The sequence below is a fragment of the Sinocyclocheilus anshuiensis genome, unplaced genomic scaffold (genome assembly GCF_001515605.1).
Source record: "Sinocyclocheilus anshuiensis isolate Anshui unplaced genomic scaffold, SAMN03320099.WGS_v1.1 scaffold193, whole genome shotgun sequence".
NCBI lineage: Eukaryota > Metazoa > Chordata > Actinopteri > Cypriniformes > Cyprinidae > Sinocyclocheilus > Sinocyclocheilus anshuiensis.
The window spans coordinates 933,835-946,726 of NW_015536468.1; the positions used below are offsets into that span (position 1 = coordinate 933,835).

General features: G+C 37.9%; 1 protein-coding gene across 1 annotated transcript in view; it reads left to right on the forward strand.

The window, feature by feature from the left end:
- Positions 1-7,553, forward strand: part of LOC107696166 (solute carrier family 2, facilitated glucose transporter member 9-like) — a 12,693-nt gene extending 5,140 nt beyond the window's left edge. Inside the window, exons 5-13 of the mRNA XM_016496423.1 lie at positions 1-65; positions 156-301; positions 429-561; positions 1,166-1,353; positions 3,483-3,593; positions 4,350-4,451; positions 4,589-4,664; positions 6,706-6,833; positions 6,993-7,553. Coding sequence (XP_016351909.1) covers positions 1-65; positions 156-301; positions 429-561; positions 1,166-1,353; positions 3,483-3,593; positions 4,350-4,451; positions 4,589-4,664; positions 6,706-6,833; positions 6,993-7,247 — 1,204 coding nt within the window. The 3' untranslated portion in view covers positions 7,248-7,553. The remainder of the gene's footprint in view (positions 66-155; positions 302-428; positions 562-1,165; positions 1,354-3,482; positions 3,594-4,349; positions 4,452-4,588; positions 4,665-6,705; positions 6,834-6,992) is intronic.
- Positions 7,554-12,892: the final 5,339 nt, after the last annotated feature.

Genomic DNA, 12,892 nt, shown 5'->3' on the forward strand with positions numbered 1-12,892 from the left:
CAGCAGGATCTGCGCTTCGCCCGAAATGCTCATCATTGGTCGTTTTATAACAGGAATACATTCAGGTATGTCACAGCTGAAAAATAAGCAGGTATAGCAAAGTAAGTCTTGATGTGAATAGACTCTGACATGCTTTGCTCATCTCCAACTTCCAGGTATCTCTCTCAGCGTGGTGCCCATGTACCTGGGAGAGATCGCTCCTAAAAATCTGAGAGGCTTCCTGGGGCTCATGCCCAGCATTTTCATTTGTGCTGGGGTTTTCTTAGCTCAAATCTTGGGCCTGCATGAACTTTTGGGAAAGGTACAACTGGGAACTTAACGTCAGTGAACAATTTAACATTGTACAGTTATATTGCTCTTCTATTTTCATAATAGTTATGAAATAGAGTTCAGTATTCTGTTTTAACTTGTGCTGTTTTGTTTGACAGGAAGAGCACTGGCCCCTGTTTCTCTCTCTTGTGGTTGTCCCCACCTTTATCCAGCTGATGCTCTTACCGTGGTTTCCAGAAAGCCCACGCTACCTGCTGATTGAGAAGCACAATGTTCATGCCACTATCACTGGTGAGAGAAATGATTTTGATTTAGATTTTAGGCATTTTTCTAAAACCATCCAAACATCAAATCTACCCTGTTTTTTTTTTTAATACTACAGTATATGTTATAGACCATCTTATTAATCTGTATTTTTGTCTTAATTATTAGTAAACATTTTTGTAAACATCCTTAAAAAGAATAAAAGAATAATTATTTTTTTACCCCATTGTCATAAATCTGAAAAAAATGCTTATAATATATTAATTAAATAAGATATGTTTTGCTTTAAAAAAGTTTTAAAAAAGAACAATTAATGGGATAAAATAAACATAAATCAGCATATTCTCTGATAGGCTTTTATCTTGTGCCGTTTTCCTTATTAAGTAAATTTAAGTTTATGAATAATTAGTTATTTTTACTAGAAAACAAGATAAAGATGTTTTTTAAAAGTATTATTTTTAAGTAAGTATTTTTTTTCTTTTAGTTAGTTCATGGGTCATCATGAGGTGATTGTATTGGTGGGATATTGCAAAGTGATAAAAAAGGCAGCTCATGCTAAAAACTTTATCAGCTGACCCCTGATATAGATGAACATTAAAGCCAATAGTTTGTGTTCTCTTTGTTGGTGCAGCCTTGAAATGGTACAGAGCCAAATGTAACATCCAGGCAGAGATAGAGGAGATGCAGGAGGAGCAACGCTCTCTGTCCTCAGTGGAGACCGTGTCTGTCTGGCAGCTGATACTGGATCACACTGTTCGCTGGCAGGTCCTATCCGTGGTGGTCATCAACATCGGTATGCAGCTCTCTGGCATTGATGCGGTAAGATCAACATCCTGGTTAACATATAGAGCTGACTACACTGCATGTTTTGAGATTTGAGTTTTGACTCCTTTGTAATGGAAAGGTAATGATATGAACAATGTGAACAGTGATGGGATCTGGGCATGGCGAGTATTTAGCCTCTAAAGCCTCACAAGATTTCTTCCAACATCAAATAAACAGCAGGTAACCAAAGTGGTTTCAACCTGCACAGCAGAGCAGTGGCTCTTTCTTTATTCTTCAGGAAGCATATTACCTTCTTGAAATAGTTTCGTTTAACTTCAGCTTAATTATTCAGATGATTAAGAGGACGGAGGACAGAAACCTCACTTTTTATCCATCAGAGCTTAACAAATTACAATCTTTTTTAAGTGTTTATGCAGTCTAATTTTCACAGCCCTGCTATAGTGATAAATAAAGGCTATTATTCAAGCAAATTAGATGTATTTTTTAATTGTTACATCGTTAAGATGGTGATTATAGTGATTAGGCAGATCTTTTTTGATCTATAAACACTTCCTTTAAAACAGAACTAACAATTTAACAATTAGCTTGTGATTCCAGAAAAAATATATGTATTTTTTTTCCCAAATAGTAGTTTGATGGTAGTGTTTAAGTTAGACCTGTCAGCTGACACCATTCCTTTATACTTGCCACTGCAGTGCTCTTTAATGGCATCTATATTACGATCAGAATCAGGGTTATGAATAAGAATTCTTATGCATCTCAGCAAAAACACACTGTGCTATTAAATATATTCTCCGAAATGAATTCTGCAAAGGTTTCTAGCATCACATTAAAAGGTTTTACCAGTATAACATACTGTGTATTTGTTATATTATTTTTTCTTTCTATAGAAATGTCTTATTACTGTGCTATTAAATATATTCTCCGAAATGAATTCTGCAAAGGTTTCTAGCATCACATTAAAAGGTTTTACCAGTATAACATAATGTGTATTTGTTATATTATTTTTTCTTTCTATAGAAATGTCTTATATAAATTGTATTGTTCTGAAATGTTGTTTGGTTGGCAGACTAATTCTTCATGTAATAATGAGGATAAAGACCGATAGAGAGCTCATTACCAGGCCCACACGGAATCTGCGTGCACAGAGCTCAGCAGAATTCAAACAGCCATCATTCGCAAACTTCTGCATATTCCCCACTCCTTGCTTGTTGTTCATTTAATCATTCATTTGATGTTGGCTAACAGTGCAGTACGCTCAGCTCTGTTTACCACATTACATTCTGCAGAATTCCACAGATTATGCCACAAAATGAAGAAAAAAGGCTGCATATTTGGTCTGGAGTTTGTCGAATTGCAATTTCTATTTCTGTCATGTCTTTACCCCATCTGATTTCCACAACCAACGACAAAACAATAAATAAAAGCCATGATCTCAATGGTGATTCATCAATTTAATTCATTTCCAGTCATTGACATTCATTCAACCGATTCTGAAACAAAACAAAATTGAGCATCTCATTTCTTTTCTATGAGATTTGAGACCTGAACATGACAATGTTTGGGACTTACGTTATTCAGTTGGTCTTTACAGAGATTGTTATAAAATAAACTAAAATGTTTACTCACTAGACAAGAGAACAGCACTTGATCTGGCTACAAACCAGCCTTAACCTTAGTAAATTAGTAACCTTACACACAGTAACCTTAGTAAACCTTAATTTCCCAAATCATTAATACATCTTGTCAAAGTACGTGAGCTGCTGATGTCAAATCCAAGTAGGACTCTTCATGTTTGCCCTGTGGGGTTTTGATATCAAATTTGAATATTAAATGACATTGACTGTAGGGCCCTTAGGTGGCAGGTGACCCTGTGAGCGTCTGTGTGTATGTATTCAGTGTAAATGCGGCTGACAGGTGGTGAGTCTTGGCTGACTTCAGCATGAGCAGCAGGAGAGAGGCAGGCCGTGTGTGTCCTCTACAGTCCCAGCAGCTCTCAAACCGTCTGTGTTCCCTCTGATTACCCCCCTGCCTAACCTCTCACACAGCCCTCTAGCTCTCAAATTGAATCTGAAGTGTTGTACACCGTAACCGCTCGTCGTAGTCACGATATATGCCACCTGTACAAGCCAAAATCACTGTCCTTTCGCTCTTCTCCTCAGATCTGGTTTTACACCAATGACATCTTTGAGAACGCTGGAATCCCGGCCCCTGAGATCCAGTACACGACTGTAGGAACTGGAGCTATAGAGATCGTTGCAGGCCTCATAGGGGTGAGTTTTCATATTCCACCGACGCTTCCAATGTAAAAATTGTCTTGCTAGTGGTAAAAGGCTATCTGACAGGGTTATATAGTGACTCGAAATAGTTTATTAGACATCACTTGGTCTATTACTTCACTAGAGTTGCTGCATTTGAAAAAGAACGTCTCTTCATATCTCAGTCATTTTTATTTAGCTTTGCCCTCAATCTTTCCAAGCTCACGTTGTGTATTTTTCTGCTGTGACACATAAAAATCACTGTGTAAGATGGGCGTTAGAGAGACTGATGTATCTTGTTTTTGCCGCCTCCTTTCTTGGGTCACATCTCAGAGCTGTAATGAAGGCCAGATACAGTCTCTCTCTCCCAGTTGTGTCGCTTAGCCAGGATTTAGTGATGCACCAGCAGCAACCAGAGAGAAAGAGGCACGCTGTTAGTCAGAAGAACTCATTGCTGTCAATGTCAATTGGCCCTCACTCGGGAGGCGAATGGCACACGAGAGGAAGGCTAGAGATTGGTTATAAAATTACAGCTATTCATTCTTATGTCAGCTTCACCCGCCTTTAAGTCAACAGTGCACAGCTTTAGCACTCAATTTTAGCAGCACTTAATGAAAAAACAAGGTTCCACTTTATGTTTCTGAGACATTTGCTTTCAAAAAAGCACCGAAAGTCTTCCTTTCAAGACAGTGGTGACTAATTAATCCGATCAAGACAAAAAGGAAGCGCCTATTGTGAACATCCACATTGCATCTCTTGTTTTTCATTCAGTGTTTCACCATTGAGCGTCTCGGGCGAAGGCCATTGATAATTGGAGGCTTTGGTGTTATGGGAATGTGTTGTGCTGGGATAACACTGTCTCTCATTCTTCAAGTAAGTGAAATATCGTTAATAAAGTGGAAAAATACTTAAAATCTAACTTACATTCACTGCCAATTGAAATAACCATTGGCAAAACTGACAAGTGATATAACACTTTTTTTCACCTTTTGCTACTATCATGTTTTCAGACACATGTGCCTTTTATGAAATATGTGAGTGTGGGGTGTGTGGTTGGGATCATTGCTGGATTCTGCATCGGGCCGGGTGAGTTCTTTGTGTCTGTCACTCTTTCTTCTTCTCTTAATCTATTTATTAAAGTGATCAACATGGCTGCATCACTTTCAGTCATGCTCAGGCACATTCAGTAGAGCACTGCTTCAGTTGGATGAGTAGTTGTCTGCTCTTTGACCCTGAAGTCCCAGATGACGCCTTCAAATAGTAAAATAGCGACACCTGGGGGTAGAATTTTGAAAAGCAAGCGCAACTGCAGTTATAAACATTATGCAGTTATAAACATAATAAACCTCAGTATTTGTGAGGTGACGTGACATGTGGCCAAGTATGGTTACCCATACTAGGAATTAGTGCTCTGCATTTAACCCATCCTTAGTGCACACACACAGCAGTGAACACACAAACACACCGTGAACACACACCAGGAGCAGTGGGCAGCCATTTATGCTGCGGCGCCCGGGGAGCAGTTGGGGGTTCGGTGCCTTGCTCAAGGGCACCTCAGTCGTGGTATTGAAGGTGGGAGAGAGCACTGTACATTCACTCCCCCCACCTACAATCCCTGCCGGTACGAGACTCGAACCCACAACCTTTGGGTTACGAGTCCGACTCTCTAACCATTAGGCCATGACTTCCCTATTTATTTGTGCACTAGGTTTTTGTCATATTTGGATTTATTTTACAGACATATTATATTTTGTCTATATTTAGTATATTCATATTTTATTTGTTCAGAATAATTTTAAGACTTTCAAACTTTCAGATATATATAATGTTTCTATAATGTGTAATGTTATAAATAATGTTTATTTTTATAATTGATAAAATTGAGAATTTATTGAATAAAAACACTAACTTCCAGAGTTTATTAGGATTAACGCTGTATATCCTTATTTCTCCTTGCGAAGCATGATTATTCCATTAAGATTTCTTACAATGTATTTTACATTTTATTTCATAATTATGTTTTATTTCCATCTCATTTATTTCAAAATTTTTAAAAACAACAATAACTTACATATTACATAACAATTTAACCGTTTTTTTTCTGTGAGCACACAGTCAGAAGCTACATTGTACTAATACAAATTTATGAGTTGATTAGTTTACACAAAAATAGAATATGATACATATATGATTTTGAACCAGTTTATATATATATATATATATATATAAATTAATTATTCGGTAATATTTTAGACAGAGAACAGGATACAGACGCCTTGGAAATGAAATGCATCTTGACTAAATTACATTAAATTGATATAATGATAAATTGTGCTGTTGAGGAGAAGATATGGGCATTTTAAGGAGTTTCAAAGATCAAAGTATGAAAGTTAAAGTGTGTACTTCCCTCTATTAGTGCTGCATGAGTATTAGACTCATAGATTATGCGCACAATAAGAGCAGAGAGGAGTAGCTCTGCTACAGTGATGAATGAGACTACAAGTGCTTTACTGAGTTGATGCATTATCCAACCCAACTCCAAAATCTATAATTCATTCTCAGGCCCCAGTCTCAATCGGTGTAATTACGTCTTTAATTAGGATTTTTTATGGCTCATTGTTCATAAACAATGATGAATATGGCTTTTTAAGACAAAATCCTGCATGAACAATGAATTACAAGCAGAGTTCCTTATCAATTTAACTGCAGCACGCCTCCTGCTGCAATTATCACGCACAAATAATTAAGCCATCGCTTGGCTTGTTCCTGAATTCATTACATTTGAAATAACACCTTGTGCCTCCTTATTTTTCACTTGTAACCGAAAGGGATTAGAATTTAAGCAGTGGAACAATCTCTGCTTCCTGCATATTGAGATAACGAGCTCTTCATAAAGCTAGTTTATTATCCTCCCTCCAAGAACTGTTGCACTACAGAAGAGCAATGCATACATGCATGTGCATAAAATGCATTCATAATATGCACTCATTTGAGTTTTATTAGGCTAAAAAAATATAACCGCTCTAGGTTTCACAGCACTTTTTCTCTTGAGTAGGTAGGCAATTAAACATGAAAAATAAAGATGACGTCACAATATATCATTAGAACGAATGTGTCTGTTTTTTAGCGGGTGTTCCGTTCCTGATCACAGCTGAGCTCTTCAAGCAATCCCATCGTCCTGCCGCATACACTGTGGGAGGATCTCTTAACTGGATGTCAAACTTCACCATCGGCTTTATCTTTCCGTTCCTTCAGGTATCAAATCCATTCAATGCAGTTAAAGCCAAAGATACACAGAGTATAATCGGAAAAGGGTTTTCCAGGGTTTGTCAGAGTCAATCATTGTGAAATTCAATCATCTTCATTTAATTCAGTTGTTTTAAAAAGGAATAACTTCGTATTTCTCTGCTGCAGATGTCTGCTGGGTCCTACTGCTATCTGGTGTTCTGTGCCATATGCGTTTCAGTGGCCATCTACGTGTACTTTGTTATTCCGGAAACTAAAAATAAGACGTTTGTAGAGATTAGTCAGATGTTTGCTACAAAAGAGGCTGTGGAAGAGAGCCAGGCCCTCACTCATCTGGACCAGCTCAAACTGAAAAAGATGAATGGATACGGCTCACTTGAAAATGGTTCACTTGAATTCGACAGTTCTTCTTCCTGTCCTTAAACTCAGAAGAGGTTTAGGAATTAGATCAGTTATCAGCCATGCATTAAGAAAGGCGCAGTTAAGTGAATCTTACTTTTGTGCGCAATGGGCTCAGACTAACAGAAGGTCTGTTTCTCCTTATAACAGAACAGGAGCTGACTTAGTTTTGTAATGATACTTAAACACCCACAGCTTTGTATTACTTTGTATGCAAAAATAGTGCCATATACATGTGTTACCACATGTATATTGTTACTGAGAAATCACAAACTATGTTTTTTCACTATTTATCATGTTTGTGTTATGAAAGAAATTCCTTCATGTATATAGGCCTTATACATATTGTTATCATTATGAGAGTATATATATATATATATATACTGTAGTTGCAGTGATCTCTTGCACATATTATTTTGAGTGTTAAATGGCATTGGATCATTTAGTAATGCTCAGGTGCTAACGTACCACTTTATCAAAAATGTTAAAATAGGCTGAGATCAAACTTATTTTAAATATTCCTTTGCTTTTTCAGACATCGCTGTTTTATTTACATACATTTCGAACACTGCTACAGCTGTAAATACGCATTAGTACATATACACTACCATTTCAAAGTTTAAGGTTAAGTTTTTTTTTTTGTAAGAATACGTTTATTGAGCAAGGATGCATTAAAGACTTTTAGGAAGTTACAAAAGATTTATATTTTAAATAAATACTGTTCGTTTGAATGTTTTATTAATCAAAGAATGTTGAAAAATACAAATATTGAGTCGTTTTCAACATTTATAATAATAATGTTACTTGAGCACCAAATCAAAAATGAAAATTCTGCTCTGCCATCACAGAAAAAATTTTAATTGTAATAATATAATTTTTTTTTCTGATTTTACAATATTTTAAATCAAATAAATGCAGCGCTGGGAGCATTAAAGACTTCTTTCAAAACAATTGAAAAGTCTTACCAACCCAAAACTTTTGAATGATAGAGTATTAAGGTATAGGTTTTATTCATACATAGTATTATCTTGTATATTATCTATATATTATGTGTATGATATCTGAGTTTCAATCTAATTTATATGGATATTTATAGCTGTATTTGACCTCACATGCACTAAAAATATTTTTAGAGTATTCAAACCTTTGTAACACACGAAATAAAAGTGTTTTAAATGAGCCTGTGGTAACCCATTTATTGAGAACATCAGGGTGCGGAGTGAAAAAAAGCTTACAAAGCAGGATCTGAATACAGACACTGTTGGTTTCTGCCAAAGAGCGCCATTTCCAGTCAGAGAAGAGCTTCATTAACTCACTGAAGAGGCAGATTTAATGCTTAATTAAAGAGAAGAGTCTCTCACCTTCCCCTATGGATCCCAAAAAGCTGTATGGCAATTTATATTCAGATACACATTTGAGACACACCTTTAATATAGTGCCCTTGAAGGGTTCAATGTTACTGCATTTAAGGTATGTATCAGATTATTGATATGTATCTATACAGAGAGCTATGTGCATGTGTAGTGTTGTCTGTCCTCTGTTATCCCAGGCCTGTGCGAGTATGAATGGGTTTCTCGGGTCTATCAAGCCCCTGGGCGGTGCTCTCCATCTGTGTGAGCATCTCCAGATCTCCCCAGAAGAGACCCACACAGACTAATGATATCATACGCCTGCGTCTCCCGCTCCGAGAAGATAAATTGTGAGCTGAATTGTGTCTGGCTTTCTGTTTGGTCAGTCTTCAAACACCGAGCTCAAGGTCATTGGTTAAACGGGATCTTGATGGAGAGGGTGCTCGCTGCAGAGCCAAATGGGAGGAGCTGGAGCTCTAGCTCCCCCTCGCTGGATGTAATGGGTGGAGCTAGACACCCAACCACTCCCTAACCCTACCCCTTACCCTATCGCTAAACATAACTCCACCCATTAGTTCACACAGAGGTGGAGCTGGACATCCAGAGAGGGGGAGCTGGAGGTCATTTGGCTCTGCAGTGAGCAGTACTTGTCTCGATGGGCCATTGTGCACAGCTGTAATCTTAACAGTTCATTTTAAGAGAAATTACAGTGCTGGAAAGGCAGCAATGTACTGAATTGCCTCATAATTCTTTTTATTCTACTTCTACTAAACAATTTTTCTGCTATTTTATTCCAAATGTAATTTTAATGTAATATTTTTTTAATTATTTGTACACAATCTAAAGTTATCATCATCATTATCTATCATTCTATCTTTCATTGTCTATCGTTCTCTCTGTATGTCTATCTGTCATTCTGTCCATCCGTCTGTATGTCTATCTATCTGTCTGTCTGTCTATCATTCTATCTATCCATTTGTCTGGCTGTCATTCTATCTATCTATGATTCTATCAATCGTTCTCATTCTGTCTATCGTTCTATCTGTCCATTTGTCTGTCTGTCATTCTATCTATCGTTCTGTCTATCTGTCATTCTATCTATCTATCTATATCTTACTTTCTGTCTATCTATCGTTCTATCTGTCCATTTGTCTATCTATCATTCTATCTATCTGTCGTTCAATCTCTTGTTCTATCTATCAATCTATCTATATATCTGTCTGTCTGTTGTTCAATCTGTTGTTCTCTATCTATCTATCTATATCTTACGTTCTGTCTATCTATCGTTCTATCTGTCCATTTGTCTATCTATCTGTCGTTCTCTCTCTCTCTCTCTCAATTTTCAATTTTCAATTTTCAATTTAAGAGTGCTTTACAGTTTTTCTCAATTGCTTTGGCTCAATTCTCGAATTAAACTTTTTTTTCCCGAAACAATAAGTTCAGATCTCTGAACAATTAGCTTCTTGTTCACATCAGATTGTAATTTCTTATTGATTTGAGCAAATTGCAAATGCTTTGGCACATGTGTGCAAACAGTAAGTACAATTGTCTGCAGTTTGCACAACAACTAATTGCATATGGCTTGTTGATCAAAACTGATGAGCCGATTCTCACTTAAACTGTCAAACTCTTCACAACTTCTCAATCATTTTTCATCGTGTAAGCCATCACATTCAAAACGATCCATTCAATTATGAAAAATTGGTATAAACGCATGTATATTCCATAAATATCTGACATTGACATTGTTTGTAATGTCTGCTAAATTGGCAAATGACCTCTAATTGCAATCAATGTGCTTCTCAGTTTCTTATCTGACACTGTGTACAGATACTCTACCATACTGTACTCTCTCTTTAGGGCCAAATAGCATTGCACTTCACTCTGTTGTTGTGTTTGGGTTTGCCAGTGAGTGATGTAGTTCTGTAGCTCATGATTGGGTGGTCCAGATGCAGCATGGCCCTGTTGATCCAGGTCTGTTTTATTTCCCACAAGGCAGAGCTTCACTATTTTCCACTGATATGACTTTGAAGAACCTGCACCATTGCAGATAGTACTTACATTTTAGCTTTCATTCACTGACTTGCACTGATTGGAGATAGTGAGCACGAGTAATGCCCACTGAATCTAGTTTTGTAGAATAAAGTCACTCTTAAGTCGTCACCAACTCTGCGCAGCTCTAAATACGGCAGCTCATATTTCACCGTGAATTGACTCCCCTGATGGAATGAGTGTCTGTGTCCTGTAGGTCAGCAGGAGGAGAGGATGCTGGTCTAATTAGCAGCAGAGGAATCTTCTGTCGGCCCAACACCTGTCACCACAGGCTCGACTCTGCCCTCTGCTGTCCGGAAGAGGAAGGCGATCAAGGTGTCTACAGCAAGTGAATGTGAAGGTATGCTGTATTTATAGGCACATGATCCTCTTCAGCATTTCGAACACATTTATTAGACAATAAACCATTTATTTCGAAACAAAAACCGTCAATATGCGTGCACCGTATGAATGTGTCAAGATGTGGTAGCAGAATACCCACTTCCGAGCAGACATTTTGTCATAATGACAATGGCAGGAAGCGGGAGAATATTTCAACGCTCCCACTCCCACTGTCACCTCATAAAGAAACAAACACACACAGTACCCTCACACAGAAGACCTGCTGCTCGCTCCAACATTTTAATTAATGACAACAGATTTTCTTCTCATAAGTGCTTTAATGTGGCTTATTGCTGTAGCAGTCCCCTTGGCCGTGGAAATATTATGTTGACGGATGTGCTGTGTCGCTGGGACTCCCTGGATGGAGGCAGCTGTCAAGCCCGAGATGATAACATTAAGGCGAGGGAAAGTGATGACAAATGCCTGTTATCAGCGAACGAGGCCAGTGACAAATCGAATTGCGGCTCCCAAGAACCCCCATTACACCGTAATAAAAAAAGATTGATGGTCCTCTCTGTCAGGACCTCTGTTAATGCGATTTCGACTGGTCTCTCCGGCTTCCAATTAAGATGGCGAGGAGAAGGAGGGAGAGAGAAGCGACTACACACGACCGACTAATTGGATCTGAGAAGCGTTCTTTTACTCTTTCTTTCCTCTCTCTCTCTCTCTTCAGCTGCTACGCGTGCTTTCTATCACACTCGTGGCAGCGCAGTCTGGAGCGAATGCTCTTGCATTCTGTTATTTCAGGATTTATGGCTGGAAGATGGGGATGCAGACTGCACTGCCGGTGATGGGGAGCGCTGTCTCACTGCCGGCTCCCGCATACAGACAGGCACAGATGGGAGTGGAGACGCAAACCCAGCCAGTGATGAAACATCCTGACAAACAGTGGGACAGACAGAGAGACAAATACCTCTATGTGAGCCGCTTGCCATGCAATTAAGTAAATAAGGATTGACTGTGTGTCAGTGGTGGGCTCTGAGTATGTCATTCTTCACTGATGTCTGTATGCCCACTGATTTCATTACCACTGAATGCTTGTTATGCTCCTCAAGGACTTTTTGAAGATTAGGTGGTGACCGACACCGTGGTGGTTAAGCAAAGAGGGTCGCCCACCTTATAAAAAGATCCTTTCGCAATCACATTAGGTTGACCTCAAAATTGATAGGCCTGTATTTGATTATCGTCGATTTGAACGTTTGTAACTAGGTCACGTCTGTGCCGGTGACAATATCATATCCTCTGGAAGCCTGCCATCTGAAAATTGTAGACTGACCTATAAAAGAAGGCACTGTCCATCAGCTCATTCTCCAGAGAAGCCTCCATGGCTCCTCTGTGACCTGAGGATTCATTGAATGATATAGGAGGTTTTATTGTGCCAAGCTTGTAGTTTTCGTCTGAGCTGTGCAGCCAGAGGGGAGTCATTTTGTCATTTTGACAGAACCTTCAGATCTTAGTGACATGAAAAGGGGGTTGTGACCAACCAATATTTCCACTGCCATTTTACTTTAAGTGTTTGCTTTTATTGTATTAAACCTAGAGTTTTGTTGGGATTGAAAAATTATTTTGATTGGCTCAATTGTGATTGGCTCAAACCTTGACTTTTAAATATATACTTTTTTATTTTATATTTGATTGTACTATATATTTTATTTAATTTTATTATAGATTTTAGTCATTTTATTTATATTTTATTTAAATTAAACCTTTCAAAAAAGACATGGTTGTGATCAGCTTCAACCTTGTCTTTTTATTTATTAAATATTTATATAATTTTTTTACATCTTATATGATACACTTATATTTGTTTACTTTATTTTATTTGAGGCTACTGCAGTTGCATTTTTTAAGTAAACCTAATGTTTTATTGATCCAAAAAATTGGGTT